Source organism: Penaeus vannamei, chromosome 36 (assembly GCF_042767895.1).
Source record: "Penaeus vannamei isolate JL-2024 chromosome 36, ASM4276789v1, whole genome shotgun sequence".
In the NCBI taxonomy this organism is placed as follows: Eukaryota; Metazoa; Arthropoda; class Malacostraca; order Decapoda; family Penaeidae; genus Penaeus; species Penaeus vannamei.
The window spans coordinates 22,905,616-22,925,615 of record NC_091584.1 but is presented as its reverse complement, the minus strand read 5'-3'; the positions used below and the strand labels follow the sequence as shown (position 1 = coordinate 22,925,615).

Sequence of the window (20,000 nt, the reverse complement as noted above, 5' to 3'; positions counted from 1 at the left end):
CCTCCTCTTTTTTCCCTCGTCCTCCCTCTCTTTTTTCTCTCCCCTCCTCCCCCCTTCTTTATCTTATCTCCTCAACCTACTCCTGTTCCTTCTCTCCTCTTCTTCCCACTTCCTTTCCTATTCTTCCCGCCTTTCTCCTCCACCTCCTCCTCTTCCGCTTCTAATATCTGTACTTCCATACTCCCTCTTCTCTCATCTTCTAACTTCTTGAGCCTCCTACTACCACATCTCTCTCCTTCTTCCTCACTTCCTCATCGTCTACTTACTTCTTTCTCCATCACGTCCTCTACCTCTACATCTACCCCTTCCTCCCCCCTCCTTCCCCCACCCTATAACACACCATACCCCCTCCCCTCTACCTCCTTCCCCCTCCTCCTAACAACAACTCTCTCCCCCATCCCTCCTCCCTCCCCTCCCCTTTCCCCCCCTCCTCCCTCCCCTCCCCTTTCTCCCTCCCCTCCCCTTTCTCCCTCCTCCTTCCCCTTTCCCCCCCTTCTCCCTCCCCTCCCCTTTCTCCCACCCTTCTCCCTCCCCTCCCCTCCCCCTCCTCCCTCCCCTCCCCTCTTTCTCCCCCCTTCTCCCTCCCCCCCAAACGACACTCCACAGCCACGCCACCTCCACGACGCCACCACGGCCCCTCCCTTCCCTTCTCCCGGTTCTCCGTCAGCCCGGCACTCGGCCACCAACACCCGCAGAGAACGGACGGAGAAAGGAACCCCCTATCACCCCACATACATTCCGGTATGTTGCGTCCATGTTTGGGTATTTAAGAAAGAAAGTTGGTGGGTTATGTAGGTGTTTTCTTTATAAAGGGGGTGGTGGTGGGTTGGTGAGTGTATCAGGTGTAGGGGTTTTGTTATTAAGCATTTTTTGTAATTAATGTTTTTTTTATTTTACTGGATTTGTTTTCTCTCTCGTGGTGGGCGAATAACTGCGTTGTTAGTCGGAATAACTGTTCATGGTTGAGTTCAGTCTTAGATACCTCCTTTTGGTATTTTTCTTTCGATTTTCACAACCATAGGACCAATTTAACAACTAAAACCATAGTTTGTTGTACAAATAGATAACTACAGGGCAGAAAACGCATATTTCTGACATATTTTTAAAGAAACTCGTATGGAAGAGAAAATATCCCAATCACAAAAGTTTTGTTTGGTTGCCACTTTCTCTGCATGTCTTTCATTACAAATTATCAAAATAAGCGATTATGAAGTATATTCTTTTATTCATTCTAGGCATAACCTTATATCGAAGACGCAGTATGTTCGTTTGTCTACAAGGCAAGTGACCTTTTCATTTTAACTGCAGTTACGCTTCTAAAATAGATAGAGAAAAAATAAATAAAAATCAGATTGAGCTGTTTTTTTACTGAACATATTCTCGCATAATCGGCTATTATGTGATGGATATTCTGCACAAACTTTTACGTCGAAGCAACATTCTTGGCTTTTTACAATTCGTCACGTACACCCATTGCGTTGGTGTTTGTTTGGTTGTTTGTCGTTTGATTTGAGAATGTGTGTGTGCGTGGATGTTTGTGTGGGTGAGGAAGAGAATGTGTGTGTGTGGGATTATCTGTGGATGTGGATATTTGTGTGTGTGGATGTTATGTGTAGATGTTTATGGCTGTGGATGAGTTTGTGTAATATATGTGGATGTTGGTGTTTAACGTGTGGTTGTAGTTATGTATGTAGTTGTATATGTAGGTCTATAAGCCTGTGTGTATGTAAAAGAACACATGTAAGCATAATCGTTCTTTTGTATGTATATACACGCAAGGTCTATCTAAGTACTTGTATAGACCTTGCATACACGTGCGATCATGCATATTTGCATACGTGGTGGTGGAGGAGGTAGGCAGGTTATATCACACCTGTAATAACCCAAGCCACAGGTGTTTCAGAATCCAGTTTCCATCCATCCGTCATTTATTTATCCAACACTGAATTCTGTGATCAAAGAACGGAAAATTTACAGTCCATATCTGGTACAAAGATTAGTTCTCTTCGGGTCTGTTCTAAGCAAGGTAGTTTATCGGGAGAATAGATAAGAGAAAAGCCTTATCGCTGAGGAATTTATAACGTAAAAGGCGTAGTAGGACGAACGCCATCTATTGGCTGTGACCGCAAACAGGCGAGAGTGGGAAGCCGGTACCCTGTAGATGTAGATTATCCTAAAGTAAAAAAAATAAAAAATAAATAAATAAAATAAGAGAAATGTATCTATTACCGAAATAAAACTCTACAGTACGAGAGACGGAGAATAGAAGGGGACATTCTCTCAAAAACTTTCTCTTTAGCCTCGAGAAACCTTTGAGAGAGAGAGAGAGAGAGCGATGGAGGGGGGAGGGGGTAGGGAGGAGGGAGGAGGGAGGAGGGAGGAGGGAGGGAGACGAGTGTATGGGAAGATTTTTTTTTGTAGGCCTATGTGTGGAAAAGGATTTACAGCCTCGAGGCATACATAGGCCTGTGGGTGATGGGGGGGAGGAGGGGAATCTAGCGCGCTGCTTCTCAATCGCCAATGGCTAAGGGTGATTCCTAGATAGCTTATCAAACTTGTGTCTAAAAGGTTAATGATTTAAAGGAGATAATGATACGCTATAAGTGGGTTAAGAAAAATTCTCGTGGGAATTAATTTGGTGTGATAATCTTTCCAAGTATTTGTTTTTTTTTCGTCAAAAGTCATGTATTTTTATTCCATCTCATCTTATATTCGCTTAATTTATTTTTCTTTTGCTTTATTCCTCGTTACACCGTCTTTCACATTGTCATTTTTTAATAACTATTCTCCCCTCGTTTCTTTCTCCTTTCTTGTAATTTTCAATTTTCTTCCTATGTCTCTCTTTTTTCTTTTACTGCTCTCTCTCGCCTCTTCCTCCTCCCTCCTCTTTATTCCATAACCTATTCCGTCTTCCTCCTCATTTATTCCTTCCACCTTTTCCTTCTTCCTGCTCCTCATTTATTCCTTCCACCTTTTCCCTCTTCCTCCACCTCCTTTATTCCTTCCACCTTTTCCCTCTTCCTCCTCATTTATTCCTTCCACCTTTTCCCTCTTCTCCTTTATTCCTCCCACTTTTCGTCTCCTTCCAGTTTCTCTTAATTATTACTTCCTTTCTCTTTTTTTTCATTTTCATTTTCTCCCTCTGCTTCCTATCTCCATGAAGCAGAAAAGAAATAAAATGTGATAAATGATGGAACTAATTAATTTCCGATGAAGATTAACGAACCTTTTTTTTTGTCTCCACCTTTTATCTCTTATCTCGTTCACCTCTTTCGTAAGAACGTGATAAGGGAGTGAATGTAATCTTTTGGCTCTTCAAATAAGATTTCATTGAAGTGTTTTGTTGATTGTATGTTTGCTACGATAATTTTTTTTTCTTTATTTTATTATATTATATTTATTTTATTTATTTTATTTATTTTATTTGTTTTATTTGTTTTATTTATTATATTTTATTTATTTATTTATTCATTTATTTATTTATTTATTTATTTATATTATTTTTTATGGATCTTATGAATGATAAAGGAAAAATAGGGAAGAAATGTATCTAATAAGTAATAAAGGAAAATGGGAATAATATATCCAATAAGTTAAGAAGGAAAATGGAGAAAAATGGCTAGGTTATTTTCCTATTTATGTTCATGCGTCTGTATATTTATTTTATACATTTGTGTATGAGTATGTGTTCATTCGTTTTGTTGTTCAGTATTTTTGTAGGGTGATTTTGATTTAAATCCAGACTAAGATTTTTTTTTTCTAATGTATGATTGAATTATTTGTTTATTTATTGTCTTGTAACTTGACTGTTTTCATAAAAGCGGATTTCGAAAAACGATTATGCTTACACGTGTCATTTTGAATTCACATAGGCTTACATATTTATATATACAACAGCACACACACATACGGACACTGCTATAAGATAAATGTCTTCGGGGGCTTTGTTCATTTGTTCACTCGTCCTGAACTTCTCCGCCGTTCTTGAACAAAAACTTGTTGTTCGGAAAGGTTATTTGTCCGCCCTCCGTCCTGCCCTTGTCTTTAAGGGGTGTTTTGGTATGTTTAATCTGTGTTGATTTGATTATAATATTCTTGGTGGGGTTTAAGGTCTTAATAAACAGTCTTGTAGGTCTTCAGTAATTCGGTATTATTCTATTATTATAATTTGTATTTTTTAATTGTTATTTTTTATATTAATTATAATTTATTATTATTATTTATTTTTATATATTTGAGTTTGTCGTCAGTCCAATAAGTTTTTTTTTTTTTTTTTATAAGATAGACTTGCATTATTTCTTGGTAAATCGTCACGTGTTTGCTGTCAACCCAAAATGATACTGACATAGATTATACGAATAAAAGGACGATACATTGCACAAAGATAGATCTAAATCAGTCTTGGCATTCTGTCACTTTTATTAGGCAGACATTTCGTCAAAATATCGGTTTGTTACGTCTGTTGTCGACCCAAATCTTGCCGGTTTAAAAATAACGCAAGAAAAGGGAGAAAATAAGAAGAATTGACACCGCACAGGGATGAGGCTGAGAGAGTCCAGACAAATGTTCTCGAAGGTCATCGAACCTTGAGGATAACCGTAGCAGTTGTTCCTCGAAATCTTTAAACCTCGAGGGTACTGCTTTCCACGTCACAAAATGTATCTTATCTAGGTTGATGTGACTGGACGTGCCCGATGCGAGGGGAGGGTTCATAGTGGGGGTTCAGACCCTCAGAACCCCCTGGTAAATAGTTTTCACCTCTGTATTCATGAGTAGAAAAAAAGGAGACGAAAAGTGGGAGGAATAAAGGAGAAGGAAGAGGGAAAAGGTGGAAGGAATAAATGAGGAGGAGGAAGAGGTAATAGGTGGATGAAATGAATGTAATGAGGAAGAGGGAATAGGTGTATGGAATAAAGAGGAGGGAGGAGGAAGAGGCGAGAGATAGCAGTAAAAGAGAAAAGGAGGCATAGGAAGAAATGTGAAAAGAACATAGGACCCTCAAAAATCCCTTGGCAAATATTGTTTTCACCTCGTTGTGCACGGCAAGATAGAGCAGGAATTCGGGAGCGCCGAGTGGAAACACTGAGTGGCGATTTTTCTTCCTGTATCTTTACCATTATCGTCATTGTCTGCAGAATATTCGTTATACCGACAACTGCAACTTTTCTGTCCTCTACAAGAATACCATCTTCCATTTGCCAAAACTTTGTGCATCCATACCGTCGAGATTAGCCACCACAAGCCAGCAACGAGAGGTAATTCTCAAGCCAATTGCCTTGTTTACTCGCTTGTCAGTCGTCTGTGAGGTCGTAGAGGTCACAGAATACCCCCCCCCTCCACCCTCCTTGTTTACTCGCTTGTCAGTCGTCTGTGAGGTCGTTGAGGTCACAGAATACCCCCCCCCCTCCACCCTCCACCCTCCTTGTCACTGGGTATGTTGCTCGGGGACAGGATATTGTACCCAGGGGCATGAGATGGTGTTTGTGCAATGCCGGCGTCGTTTCCAGGGGCAACAGGGGGGTCGGGGGGAGGGGGTATGGTGCAGGAGGGTGGGATGGGATGGGGGGTGGGGGCTACGCAGGGTCACCTTGTGGTTACCAATATCTGCTGGGTGGGGGAGGGAGGGAGGGAGGGGGAGAGGGGGGGTACCGCCATTCATGAAAAAAAAAAGCTTCAGATAAGTTTCTTTTTGTATCTCGAGGGAATATCTCTTCTCTGTGGTTTTGGTGTAGTTTTGGGTGATCTTGTTGAGGATGCATCATTGGGTATTCGTTGCACGTAGAAGGGTGAGGGGGGGTGTAGTATTGGGGTTGTCCTTGGAGAAGTCAAGTTGACTTCTTCCCAGTCCTCCCCTCCTGCTTCTCTTCTCTCATCCCCTCCCCTCTTGACCTCTTCCTTTCCCCTCCTCTTCCCCCTCCCCCTCTCATCCCTCTCCCAACCCCTTCTTTCTCCTCCTTCCTTTCCCCTTCCTCCTCCTCCTCCCTTCTCCCTTTCCCTTAACCCTCTTCCTCCCTCCCTCCCCGCCCAACTAATTCCTTCACCCTGCCCTTCCCCCAACCTCCTTCCCCCCCCCCCACCTCCCTGAACGAGTTACCCCCCCCCCCTCTACTGACGCCAAACAACAAAAACACGAGTTATGACGCTTTGGATCTGGTCCCACATGTTATACATTATAATTAATTCTGATGTTTTCATTTCGTTATTTATCCATATTTTCATGAGTATTGAGTAAAAAAGAGAAAAAACAAGGTCAGATTGTTCTTAATATCAAACTGCATTAGATTTGAGGCAGAGAAGTCGACTGTTGTAGTTGCACACAAGAAACTTGTTTGAAGCTGTTTATTCTCAAGGTCAATACAGCATGTTGCAAAATGTCTGTAGCATCTTTGGCATTTTTTTTTCTGCAAATGTTCATCTTCGTTTATCAAAAATGTCTCATCAGAATATACAACTAGAAAATAGAGGATTTTTATTAAATGGTCAAAGTTTGTACGACATTATCTTGTTTGTTCATAGATGAGTTGAGAGAGTATATATAATGTTTAAAAGGGGTATTTATTGCCGAGCATTCTGCAAGTACCTTTTAGTGGTAGTCGAAACAAGGATACACGAATAAGTAAATGAGTAAAGAAATAAAATGATTCAGTGTTCATATGGCAGGTACCGTGTATCCACAGTTCGATCTAGTTTAGTTGTTCAAGTTATATATGTATGTAGAGATGCTTGTCTGGTGTGGACAAAAGGTTAAATGCAAGGGACAGCAAGTAGTTCTGGAGCACTTGCGTTGTTCAGACTTCGAAGAGGCAAAACTGACATGATTAGCTAAGGAAAGCATTAGGCAGTAATCAGTAGATTTACCATCTGTACAGCCACAATAAAAAGTCAAATTAAGAATTAAGCATCAAGTAAACTCGAAGAACCTTAATCAGAAAGTCAGATATTTCCCCGCGCAGAACTTCTCAACACTCAGACCGCATCCCGGCTCTTCCTTCTTCCTCCTCCTCCTCTTCCAACTCCTCCACCTCCCTCTTCCTCCTCCCCCTCTTCCAAACACTCAGACCCTGTCCCACCAACCACCACCTCCTCCACCTCCTCCACCTCCTCCCACCTCCCTCTCCTCCTCCCACCTCCCTCTCCTCCTCCTCCTCCCACCTCCTCCACCTCCCCCTCTTCCAGAACTCCCTCTCCTCTCAACACTCAACTCCCTCCTCCTCCTCCTCCTCCAACAGAAGCACCATGACCACCTACTTCAGCTACCCCGCCCCTGAGCTCCAGGCCGAGCTCCGGCGCATCGCCAACGCCATCGTGGCCCCAGGGAAGGGCATCCTGGCCGCCGACGAGTCCACAGGCACCATGGGCAAGCGCCTGGCCAACATCGGCCTCGAGAACACGGAGGAGAACAGACGCAAATACCGCCAGCTGCTCTTCACTTCCGAAAAGGTAAAGGGGGAGGGTTTGGGAAGGTTTTTTGTTTTAAGAGTTTGGCTTTTTGAATATGATTTGGGGGGGAGGTGGTGTTGTGAATGGCATTTTCTGAATCTTTGGAATTTGGGATTTGTATATAGAATCGAGTTTTCTTCCTAAATTTTCTTGTGAATCGAACTAGAACGTTTTTAAAGAAGCATGTCGCACGCAGAATTGCCTTCTATAACTTCCATCAGAAAGTAGGAACAAGAAATGGATTCTGATCCTCTTTACAGGAGCTCGGAAACTACATCTCGGGTGTGATTCTGTTCCACGAGACACTCTACCAGAAAACAGATGACGGTCGCCCCTTCGTCGATCTCATCAAACAACTCGGTATCATCCCCGGAATCAAGGTTAGTTTTCGAAGCGTTATTTTCATTTTTATTTCATTCCAGTAGAATAATTCATAGAGAAATCAGAAATATACAATTTATAGAGAAATGAGAAATCAGAAATTTATATAGAACTCGAAAAATTATTGAAGAACCAGAAATCAGAAATCTTTAATTTAGTTGAGGTTATAAATGTGTTTCCCGTCGGATCGACTTGCAATAATAAAAAAAGAGGGGTGGCTGTCAGCTGGGTAATCATTACTTTGAATATTATCCTATTTATTGCTGACAATTGTCCTATTTATTGCTAAAAAAAATCTTCGTTCCTGACAGGTCGACAAAGGTGTTGTCCCCCTCATGGGATCTGAAGGCGAGAGCACAACCCAGGGTCTCGATGACCTCTCCCAGCGCTGTGCTCAGTACAAGAAGGACGGCTGCGACTTCGCTAAGTGGCGCTGTGTCCTCAAGATCGGCAAGAACACCCCCAGTTATCAGGGCATGTTGGAGAACGCCAATGTCCTCGCTCGCTACGCCTCCATCTGCCAGATGAACGGCCTCGTGCCCATTGTTGAGCCCGAGGTGAGGGAGGAATCGTGGCTTTGTTGTTGTTGTATTATTTTTATTGTTCTTGTTATTGTTTGTTGCTGAAATGCGTTATTAAATAGATATGGCAAAAATGAGATGGGTATATACGGTAGGCCTTAAGAATGAAAGTTCCTGTTTTACGTCCGGACTGAAATGAAAACTGATGGGACTATTATTTCTCGTTCATTGTCTATTTTTTCAAGCATTTAAAGAAGTGAACAGCTTTTCAAAGTCATCAAATCACCATCTTGGTTCTTGTGGATAATCATGACGCTTTACATTCATATTTACTAATAAAAGTATTCTTTCTAAAATGCTTGGCAAAAGAACAGCTTTTCAAAGTCATCAAATAATATTTTGGAGAGAATAATTAAATTTATTGAAAATGATTGGGGGGGGGGCGTTGACGGGACCTGTGAGTTTTGACTCTCGTGGCCTTATGATAAGACCTTTTTAGATCTTTATTTTGGCTCTTGAGTGTAGAAACATGGTCTTTCTCCCTTCAACATGTCCTGATGGTGTTTCCCGTCACAGGTGCTGATGGACGGCAGCCACGACCTGGAGCGCGCCCAGAAGGTCACCGAGGCCGTCCTGTCCTTCACCTACAAGGCCCTCGTCGACCACCACGTCTTCCTCGAAGGCACTTTGCTCAAGCCCAACATGGTCCTCGCTGGCCAGGAATGCCCTACCAAGTACACACCACAGCAGGCTGCTACGGTGAGTTCATTTCGGGCTTTCTTGTAATGGTATTGTAGTTCGTGGTTAGATTATTTTTTAAAATTTATGCAAGAGAATTTTGTTTCTTATTTTGCGCAAGGAATTTTCTTGGCACCCTCCCATTTTGTTTATGATACGCAGGGACAGTTTTATTTATAAAAGCCGATAACCCCATTTGTTAATATTGGTTCTTAAGACAGATTTGTATAAAACAACCCGTAACACAACTCTCCCCTCTGCAGGCCACCGTCCTGGCCCTGTCCCGCACCGTGCCCGCCGCCGTGCCCGGCATCTGCTTCCTCTCCGGCGGCCAGTCCGAGGAGGAGGCGACGGTGCACCTGGACGCCATCAACAAGTGCACGGCCGGCAGGAAGCCCTGGGCGCTCACCTTCAGCTACGGCCGCGCTCTGCAGGCGTCGGCCCTGAAGGCGTGGAGCGGCAAGGACGTGAAGGCAGGCCAGGCCGAGCTCCTGAAGAGAGCCAAGGCCAACGGAGCCGCCGCCGTCGGCAAGTACGCGGCTGGCACTGTCGCTGGCGCCGCCGGGGACGAGGGCCTCTTCGTCAAGAACCACCAGTACTAGACGCCCTTCGAGATCCACTAGTACAAGGACGACCTCGAAGCTATCACGCGAGGAACAGTCCTCTCTTTCCCTCCTTCTTTCATCCTTCTGTCATCGTCAAAATGTCATCTTTCTTCCGGAGATTTGTGTCTCTTGCCCCTCCCTCCCCCCATCTCTGCGGTTGAGTTGTCATGATGGAATGAACTTATGGATTTCTGTTTAAAGATTTGAGAATTGTTCGTCTTTCATAGGACATGTTCGGAAGTGTCATAGGTATATGTATATATATCAAGTGCCGAGTAACCACCACCACCCTTATGTGTACCTAATTAACTTCAAAGCTATATTGTCCATGTCCTGCACCAAAAATGTTGTTGTTGAATCTGTTAGCATTCCATGTGTGACGCTTTGATTTAAAACAATAAAATCAAGGAATGTAATGTTGTAGATATTTAATCCTAAACCAGAGTTTTATCTTTAAATGGAGATCTTAATATGAATATACAAAGAAAAGCATTTTGACATAGTACATATAAAACAAAACTGCATTTACAAAATTAGTAATGGACTTGTGTTAGAAAGGTAAATATAACATCTACCCAAATCTACAAAATCTTCAATAATGAATATTTTCAGTAATTTACATAAGCATACTGAAGTAAATTTGGAAATGTAAGAGAAAAAGTTGTACCTCAGGCTGATCTGATCCTTTATGTTCCAGAAATGCGTGTTGAATGCCTTGTACCTTTGTAATGCGAAGCCTAGGATTCAGTATAAAACCGAAGGAGGAGACTTGGAAATGCCATTATAAGTAGAAAGTGGCTTTGATCCTTTAACGGAGGCGTCTTCGCGGAATTTGTATAAGGTAGAAAAATACTTTTTTTAGTCTTCGTAAAGATATTGATATTTACCAAAAATCGTCCCTGCTTTAGCTTCGGTGTAAACTTTTACAAAATTTCCAAGCCTTCTTCGTTTGAAATCGGTGGAAGAGGATACTGAAATGTTGATTTTTCAAGCATTTTATAAAACAGACTAAAATATCTTTGAAAAGAAAAGTCTATGCAACTGTTAACGTCTGCCAAATAGTAGCATATTCATTTTTTTTGTGGGTGGAAGTGCATAAATACACAAACATGCACCACACTACACACTCCACACACACCATTCCACACGTGAGAAATTTGTCAATTTCCCACCTTTATCACCTCTACCCACATCTACTTGAATTACTGAAATAAAATGCCCCGCTTCAGACAGGGCAACCACCAATTACCGTTAAAGATATTGAGGGGAGGAGACATGCAGTAAACAGATATATTTCAGGGCTGATGAGGCATAGAGTGGCCATTCAGATATCAGGGTTGGCACAGGCATGGGGTGGTCATTCAGTGTTCCAGAAGTGGCATAGGCATAAGATGGCTAATAGGAGTGAAACGTAAATAGGGTAGGTAGAAAGATTCCAGGGTTGATAAAGGCTTAAGTGGCCATTCAGATAACAGGATTGACAGCAGTATAGAGTGGCCATTCAGATAACAGGGTGATAAGAGACAGTGGCCATTCAGATAACAGGATTGACAGCAGTATAGAGTGGCCATTCAGATAACAGGATTGATAGCAGTATATAATGGGCATTCCGATCACAAGTTAATAGAGACAGGTTGGCCATTCAGATAACAGGATTGATAGAGGCATAAAGCGGCCATTCTGACTGGGTTGATAGTGGTATGAAGTGGCCACTCAGGTAACAGGATTGGAACATGTATAGGGTGACTAATCAGATAACAGGGATAACAGTTATTCCCAACCCTCACACCACCCCCGTGTGGAGTGTTCATACAGCATTATGATAACCAGACTAGTTTTAGTAGATGAAAATCTGATAAAAAGATAGTAAAAATAGATAAACATTTTTTTTCTAGGGGGTATTATCAGTTAAAAAAATATGTCTTCTGTTCTCTCAGTTAATGCATAAGAACAGACTTGAAATGATAGTTTTCAGTCTGAAATTTTAGTCTAAATAATTTAAATGCCCATAATGGAAAATTGCAAGTCATTTTGGATCACTGTTGGATTTAAAAAACAATAATATTATTTGCAATTATAATAATTATAACATAAATGATAATAAGTAATGATAATAATAGGAGCAATAATAAACAAAACTGTAAGAACAATATTAACAATAACTAGAGTAATAACTCAAAATAATAATTAATTATAGTAAAAATAACAATGATAACATTTTTGAAAAGTATTCCATTGACAGATATAACAGACATTGACTTACTTCTTTATCATGTCAATATATTTCTATGATCTCAAGTAATTGCTCTACTATTGAAATATGATTTAAAATGAAAACACTGGAAAAAGTAAATACAATATGTCAAATAAGCTGTAAATAGAGAGAATTTCTGATAATTGGTAAAGAAAGTAGATGTAAGTATGCAAAGAAAAGATATTAATTCTTATATATATGAAATGATATTTCAGCTTTCACTAATATAAAGACGATGATGTTACAGAAGTTTCAAGGTAATGACGATTTAGATCTACATTTCTAAAGAACAGACTTTATTGAAAGCTATTGAGGCATATCCTTTAAAAATAAAAGATAATACTGGTTATTTTGTGATATCACTAAAACTTCTCAATAGTTATTGTTTGAAGAATATATAGGAAATGTCACTAATAATATTCAAAACTCAAGAAACAACAACAAAGTTTGAAGGAAGTCATTCATGAAATTGAAATATGTATTTTCCAAAGGGAAATTGATAAAATCTAAAAATGAAAAAGAAAAAAAAGAGAGAAATTTTTTCTAGTAAGAAGTCGTCTTTGCCAATAAACCACCAAAAAATGTTATGGATATCAAAGATCTGTTTACAATATTGAGCACAGATAGAATTTGTGATTCCTATTTCCAGTACAAAAGGAATGTAATGAAAATAAATTAACTATATTCTAGAAGATTCAAAATATTGATATACTTTGAATATATGAATGTTTTCTTTTCTGCTTTGATCTCAATTCACTGTGTTTTTTTTTTTTTTTTCTTTTAGACCAAAGCATAATGTTTATGATTATGTTATCAAACATTGACACATAGTAGCATTGTCCCTATTTAAGTTCTTGATTTTATATCCATCTCTTTTGCCATTTCTTAAAAACTGTAGACTAGATAATTTTTGTTTACTTCCAATCATATGTGTGATATTTGAAGGGATTAATACAATCCATGACATCTATTTTTTTCTTCTTCTTCTTAGAGGGGAAATTGGAATAATTCATTAACAATGTAAATGGTATAGTCTCCATGATAAATACCAACTTACTAAGTAATACCCTGAGAACATATGCTTTATCCAACTGCTACCTGTACTGATGTGTATATATATGTAATATTTTTATATTCATTATGCATTCAGCTCATTCTCAATCCTGTTTCAGGTTTCTTCAAAGTGGGATAGAAAAACAGTGGATATAGTTTTATGTATATTTTTTCCTCGAACATACATAATATATTATTTATTGTTTCGTGCATCATCAAATAATATTTGGACCTTTTCATAAATCATGATTTTCAAAAGAAAAAAATCAATCAGCTATTACAAAAAAGAGCCATGTAAAAGAAAAAAAAAGAAAGAAAAGATAAACGGTAAAAAAGATAAATGATCTGCCAATTCATTTTTAAATATAGAAACAGACGAACTATTTAACAAACTTTTATATCACAAATCTTTTTTGTTACACTGCTCCTTATGAACAACTGATAGAACTTCTCTTCACTCTGGCATGATTTACAACATACCACAGGCTCAATACAACAATACAATACTATACACACTTCATTCATATACAAAATGTATACATAGCATGACTCTCACACAGGTGCTGAACCGACACCAAGACATTTTTGTATCTGTCTTTTACCTGCTTCTTTTAACTGCCCTTCGCAATAACTCATACCGCACGTGATAAATATATAAATACAGAGGACAACATAATAAGTTGATTCTTCTTGCTGTTATTATTCTTCAAAAAAAAAAAAAAATCTTATTGCAAGGGGACCAGACACGAAGGACCCAAGAGTTTTGGTTTGTACTCGCACGTAAAGAAGAAACAAAACGCATAGTACTTGATTTCTTTTCGATGCGGTTACTCTTTTTTTTCTCTCCTTCCTGAGCCTTCCATCTTGTTCACAGAAAGAAGCTAGTACACAAAAGACGCAGATTTATTCAACACATGTACTTGAATGAAATATGGAATTCAAGAGTTAAATGATGAGATATAAGGACTTATGATCATTTCAATAGTTGTTCTATTATATATAATGTTTTACTTGACTATTATGTCTTTAGCATTTTAGCACAGCTGTTGTTGGACTTAAAATAATCAATCTATCATATTGACATCAACAGGTACATTCTAACATCACACATCAAAAAAAACTGCTTAACAATTTTTAACCTGATGGTGATGATCCCAGATACAATATCGTCTGGTTGAGACCTATAATCCTCTGGCAAAGGGTAGGTGAATTTAATGTCGGACTGTACATGATTTTAAGGATAGCTAGCAGGGCGCTCCAAAGATAATAATCCCCAACGTCTGTCTGAGGATATGAGATCTTACTTCGCTTGTCGTTGGGAGTGGATTTAGTAAGCGTGATCCTTGATGAAGAGTCCAGCGTCACCAGCAAAGCCCTTGCATGAGCCCCATTCGTACTTGCCGAGAGAAGCATTGCCGTTAGCCTGCCGATAGGAAAATAAATTTTTTAGATATTTGTTCCATTTATATGATTATGTATGATATATAGAAACTAGATAACTCTATTTTAGATTTGCAGCTGAAATTTGTGTGATACTTTTCTCTCTACTTATTCTTTCTGCGTACAACCCTAAATTTTGAAATAAAAAGATAAAAAACAGAACTTATAAAATCAAACAATCACAGGACTAACAAAGCCTCAAGTCTAACTTACCTTAGCGCGCATCATGAGTTGCTCCTGGCCAGCCTTGACATTCTCGTCCTTGCCACCCCATGCCCTGAGGACAGAAGCCTGGAGAGCGCGACCATAGCTGAAGGTGAGAGCCCATGGCTTCTTGGCATCAGTGCTCTTGTTAATAGCATCAAGATGGACTGAGGCCTCTTCCTCAGACTGACCACCAGAGAGGAAGGTCACGCCAGGAACAGCAGCGGGCATGGTGCGGGACAGAGCAACCACTGTGGCCTAGGGAATCGAGAAAGGTTAACTGTCATTGGCTTTGGTATGTGTGTAGTGTTGTCAAAGCTCCAGTCTTAGAGGCTATTAAAACCGAGTCTTTTAAAATTCAACTGAAACCCTAATGTACTTATTTAACTATAATATCATATACAGTAAGAGATTACAAACCCTTTCTTAAGTAATCAAATATTCCTTAACTGATTAAGCAAAACCAGACTTTGACTTTATGAAGGCAATTGTTTAAGCCTAAAAGGACATTCACAAACACCTGAAAGTATTTTCACTATGGAGACTCCAGATAAAAGTCAATTTAACATACCTTAGCAACCTCCTGGGGAGTGTATTTCTTGGGGCATGACTGACCAGCAGTGACCATGTTGGGCTTAAGGAGGGTGCCCTCAAGGTACACGTGGTGGTCGTTCAGAGCCTTGTACACAAAGGCAAGGACAGTCTCAGTAACCTTCTGTGCGCGGTCCAAATCGTGATCACCATCGGGAAGAACCTGTTGGGAGAGACAATGGCTTGAAAGAACTGAAGGAGAAATTATGTTCATGTATGACAATTTTCCCAGGCCTTCACTTCATCCACATATCTATCTGTCTCTAATATGGATGATATTTAGATGTAAATGAAATTAGATACAAAATACTAGTAGATAATCAGTCTTGTAAACTCTTAATTAAAAAATAAACATATTCAATTAACATTTCATAATGAAATGAATGAAGCAACAAAATCAAGCATAAAATAATCACCTCAGGCTCAACAATAGGAACAAGACCATTCATCTGGCAGATGGATGCATAGCGAGCGAGGACATTGGCATTCTCCAACATGCCCTGATAGCTAGGGGTGTTCTTGCCGATCTTCAGGACACAGCGCCACTTAGCGAAGTCACAGCCGTCCTTCTTGTACTGAGCACAGCGCTGGGAGAGGTCATCGAGACCCTGGGTTGTGCTCTCGCCTTCAGATCCCATGAGGGGGACAACACCTTTGTCGACCTGTCATTAAAGGAGACATTTTTAATATGTAGGGCATTAATTAAAGTAAAAATTACTCTACTGGCACCATCCTATATTGAAGGTATTCAAAGTAGTGATTAAATCTTGAATAACATATCAGACATAAACATTAAACTCTACAAACACTCTTAACTAGATAAGAGAAATACACCCATATTGCAGTAAATCACTGTAACTCCCCACAGCCTAAACGAAATGCATAAATTCCCTTTCTTTATATTCACCTTAATGCCGGGAATGATGCCCCTCTCCTTGATGAGGTTAACCAAGGGAGTTCCATCATCGGCCTTCTGGTAAAGGGTTTCGTGGAAGAGGATCACGCCGGAGATGTTTTCAGCTACAGTCTGTAATGCAATAATTCAAGGGTAATTCATTTAAGTGGTTTATTAACATAGCTTTATGAATATATAACTGTTGAATGATAGTCTTTCTGCATTTTCCATTTCTTGAAAGTTTCTGCTGAATGTTATGTAACAATTTCTTATTTCCCACCCACAGAAAACAAACAGAAATAATCATTAATATTCTCAATGAGTAATTAAAATAAAATAAAAAAAATCACTAACCAAAGAGTTACAAAAACACAACTCAGTAACATAGGACACAAAGACCCCCATACCTTGTCAGCAGTGAAGAGGAGCTGGCGGTACTTGCGGCGGTTCTCCTCAGTGTTCTCAACGTTGATGTCGGCCAGGCGCTTGCCCATAGTAGAGACAGACTCGTCGGCTGCGAGGATGCCCTTGCCGGGAGCAACGATGGCATTGGCAATCCTCCTCAGCTCCTCACGGAGGGCTGGCTCGGGGTAGCTGAAGTAAGTGGTCATGGTGGATCTGGAAGGGAAAAGAGCCATTATTAATTCAAATGTTAAAATGGATGATAAATGTTGCCGAGATATTTGTTCAGCTGTTAAGGTTTTCTTATTTTGCTTCTTAATGTCTTACATTTCAATTTTTTTTTATTTAGCTTTTTAATGTCTTTGATTTTCAGAAATTCTTTCATTGTTAGTGTGTGCCACAGTCTAAAATATAGATCAAATGGACCCCATCATCCCAAAATCATATGTTTTGTAAATCACATTTACAAACTTATTCACTTCCATAAGAAAACAGCCCCTTGTCAGAAAAGGATAACTGAATAATTCACCAAACATTGATACCAAATATGTATGTGAAAATGTTCATCTAAACCAAATTTCCACATAATCATTTTAATCCACTTGTATAGCTTCCTTATTGAACAAGAGCCAATTTCTACATGTCTAGTATTTACTAATTTGCTCCAACCCCAACCTTGTTTCCCTATAGTATATTTCAAATTTCACAATCTCCATAACATATTCAAACAATCCCAAATAAGTCAACTTTCTTATAATTAAGTGCAAGAAAAATTTCAAATCCGTCAGTTATTTCTGATGACCTTGCCTGCCCTTGGGCATTTTCCCAAGAGAGGCTTGTGCCCAGTGCCAAGAGAGGAGACCGGGTGAACCTCCTTGACTTTCAACTTTCTTTTTCCCTTTCGAGACATTTGAGATTCGCTTACTTTCATATTTCTCTTTTATGTAGCTGTACATACTGTTTTCTCTCATTTCTATCCTTAAAACTGTGACTAATATTCCATTGTTGCTATAAACACTTAAATCTCAAGACTTCTCAACATCCTTTCACTTTCTATTGATTTTTTTTTCTTTACCGTTCCATAGGTTCAGCCGATTCGGGAGCAGATTCTGAAACAAAAACCTCGATGACTTCCCCACCGCCGCCGACGCAATTGCCCATCTCATGCACAAAACCCCGTTATTTGAGGAAAGACCACCACATGGGATTATCTGAACAACGTTATTAGGGTCGCCGGTCACGTGAACACAGGTCCGCGACATTCCTCAATTGGTATGCACGGGGAGAGAGCGGTATGTCCCTCGGTGCAAGGGGGTGGTCGAAGTGAGTGGTTTGCGCTTGCCCGTGTTGGTAATAAAGGGTGGGGTGGGGTGGAGGGGGCAAGAGAGGGGGGTTGGGGGGTGGTATAAGTAGGGGGTAAGGTCGGGAAGTACACTAGGGAGTGGGGTGAGAAGGTATAGAAGGGGGGGTAAGGAGGTGGGGGGTCTGGGGGTGGGGGTGGACAGGTAGCGGAGGGGAGGATACGTGGGGAAAGGGTGGGAGGTGGATGGGGGTGGGTAGGGGGAGGGGTGCTACGAGGGGAGAACATGAGAAGGGAGGGGCAAGCGATTGAGTTTGGGAGGGGGGGGGGGTGAGATGCGTGGGAGGAGAGAGCAAGAAGAGGAAAGAGAGGAGAAAGAGAGAGAAGAGAGCGGGTAATTGAGTTTTCGGGGAGAGGGAGGGAAGGAGAGGGGGAGGGGGAGAATGAAGCGGAGAGAGAGAGAGAGAGAGAGAGAGAGAGAGAGAGAGAGAGAGAGAGAGAGAGGGGGGGGGGTTGACAGTGTTTAATTGAGAAAAAGAAAAACAAAAGATTTTTTAAAGCGACGTAAATAGCGCCCGAACGAAAGTGAAAGGGAATAAAACCCACGAGAGCAGAGAGAAGCCGGCGAAATACGAAAAGTGAAAGAAATCCAGATTATTCCAATCAGATAAAAAAGAAGAAAAGAAACTATTTAAGAAAATCGACAAGAAGTGACAAAGCAACATCGACATCGGAACCTGCCATGATCACGCACAGCTGATAGCCTGCGGGTAATTTTATACCATTTTCTTTTGTTGCATTTCACAATATCCTCTCGCTTATGACAAAAAGAGGAGTCCAATTTCTGCGTAATTTTCCAACGCATCGCACTCGTATTTAAAAGAAAAGGAGGCTAATTACCAATTTCAGCGTATATCACATCACAATTAATAACACGTATTTCTTCACTCCTTTTAAAGGGGTCACCCACCAGGAGCGGACGTGAGAAAACTCATGGCAGCCGGCAACCCTGTTATCCGGTGCCCTGCATCCCGTGGCCATCAAGATTACTGCTTTCTATCGTACTTCTTCACTTGGTCTGTAATCTGTTATAATATTGAGTAAATACTAAGTTGTTATAGCATTATTTGTGAATCACTGCGAGGTATTGTTGCAGCTTTCCCGTGCAACCTCTGAATCGATATCTACTACGCGACGAAAGAGTGCTTTTGCAATGCGGTCGCGGCTTTAAAATTACGTAACAAAGGCACTGGAAATTTATTGCGGATAACGATTCCTGGGCGTAGTCCCGATATCTCCCGTGTGAAAGATTTATTCGTCACAATATCTATATCACAGTCGAAGTTCGCAGTCAGCCGGCTGTGTTGTTGCGTCACGGGTCCTGTGCAGACGATATCTCTCGTATGCATTATTTACCACGGGAGAAGGGAAAACATTGACTCTACCTTCCCTTCGATCAATAGCAAGATCTACTGGGCTTGTAGCACGTTATACATTATTCATGAAGAATATAAGCAAGCTGAAAGAGAGCTAGAAATGAAGGAACTAGGAGAGAGCTGTACCTGATGTGGCTGTGACCGTGGCTAGCGACGCTGTGAGCCGAGCGGGGGATTGCTGCCGCTATATCTCTCGGTCTCTCCTTCAAACGCCCTTCGTCCCCTCGCTTCGCTCCGTCGGCGCATGCGCAGAGCCCCTCGCTCTCCGGCGCCCGGTTCGAACTCGGAGGGGAAATCGGCGAAAATGCGAGAGGGGAAACAGTGTCACGGGGTCGCTGCCGAGGTTTGGCGAGGGGAAAGACCCGGGAAGGGTAGGGGTGCTCGTGGGATGGAAGGCAAGCGATGGAAAATGGGGAATTTCGCCGTAAACTGACCTTGTCCTTGACGATTCACCTCTACATCGATCTGCCCTTCTTCTCGCGGGGCTGTGGCGCTTTCCCCTCTTCTCCCCCTCCTCCCCACCCTGCCCCTCTCCCCGCGCCCTTCCCCCCTCCCCCTCCCCGCCCCCTCCTCTCTCCTTCCATGGCTACAAAGACATGGTGATACTCGTGAATGGGGTTAAATTTATCCAACGAGTGTTTGTGTATCGTGTAGATTGTACGCGAGGGAGCAACCGGTTACCTGTCGATTAATGATAATAAAAAACGTAAACAAAAAAAAATAATTAGAATATTCATTTT

General features: G+C 41.0%; 3 protein-coding genes across 7 annotated transcripts in view; 2 read left to right on the top strand and 1 right to left on the bottom strand.

Annotated features, from left to right (window-relative positions):
• The first annotated feature begins 580 nt into the window (after positions 1-580).
• LOC113808336 (fructose-bisphosphate aldolase) lies at positions 581-10,101 on the top strand. Its single transcript, XM_027359746.2, has 6 exons — positions 581-741; positions 7,230-7,440; positions 7,701-7,820; positions 8,133-8,378; positions 8,919-9,101; positions 9,344-10,101. Exons 2-6 carry the CDS (start codon positions 7,237-7,239, stop codon positions 9,680-9,682), a joined length of 1,092 nt encoding a protein of 363 aa, XP_027215547.1. The 5' UTR covers positions 581-741; positions 7,230-7,236; the 3' UTR covers positions 9,683-10,101.
• Positions 10,102-13,143: 3,042 nt separating this feature from the next.
• LOC113808337 (fructose-bisphosphate aldolase) lies at positions 13,144-19,727 on the bottom strand. Of its 5 annotated transcripts, none has more exons than XM_027359748.2 (7): positions 19,387-19,727; positions 16,530-16,740; positions 16,135-16,254; positions 15,644-15,889; positions 15,208-15,390; positions 14,646-14,894; positions 13,144-14,415 (listed from the first exon to the last, which is right to left on the bottom strand). In XM_027359748.2, the coding sequence occupies exons 2-7, from the start codon at positions 16,731-16,733 to the stop codon at positions 14,320-14,322; spliced, it is 1,098 nt and encodes a 365-aa protein (XP_027215549.1). In that variant the 5' UTR covers positions 16,734-16,740; positions 19,387-19,727; the 3' UTR covers positions 13,144-14,319. The 5 variants fall into 5 exon arrangements, with proteins under 5 accessions (XP_027215549.1, XP_069970733.1, XP_069970734.1 ...); XM_070114632.1 differs by lacking the exon at positions 19,387-19,727 and adding an exon at positions 19,270-19,292; XM_070114633.1 differs by lacking the exon at positions 19,387-19,727 and adding an exon at positions 18,795-19,123.
• Positions 17,819-20,000, top strand: part of LOC138859497 (uncharacterized) — a 3,060-nt gene continuing 878 nt past the window's right edge. The window contains exons 1-2 of the mRNA XM_070114924.1: positions 17,819-17,847; positions 18,784-18,900. Coding sequence (XP_069971025.1) covers positions 17,819-17,847; positions 18,784-18,900 — 146 coding nt within the window. The remainder of the gene's footprint in view (positions 17,848-18,783; positions 18,901-20,000) is intronic.

Bases quoted from the DNA above. Each gene is read 5' to 3' on its own strand.
- LOC113808337 (XM_027359747.2), bottom strand. From the start codon at position 17,685: ATGGGCAATTGCGTCGGCGGCGGTGGGGAAGTCATCGAGGTTTTTGTT. The intron at 15,890-16,134 runs GTGAATATAAAG...CTTTAATGACAG, and splicing joins GCATCATTCCCGGCATTAAG to GTCGACAAAGGTGTTGTCCC. The intron at 14,416-14,645 runs GTAAGTTAGACT...TCCTATCGGCAG, and splicing joins AACTCATGATGCGCGCTAAG to GCTAACGGCAATGCTTCTCT.
- LOC113808336 (XM_027359746.2), top strand. From the start codon at position 7,237: ATGACCACCTACTTCAGCTACCCCGCCCCTGAGCTCCAGGCCGAGCTC. The intron at 7,821-8,132 runs GTTAGTTTTCGA...CGTTCCTGACAG, and splicing joins GTATCATCCCCGGAATCAAG to GTCGACAAAGGTGTTGTCCC. The intron at 9,102-9,343 runs GTGAGTTCATTT...TCCCCTCTGCAG, and splicing joins CACCACAGCAGGCTGCTACG to GCCACCGTCCTGGCCCTGTC.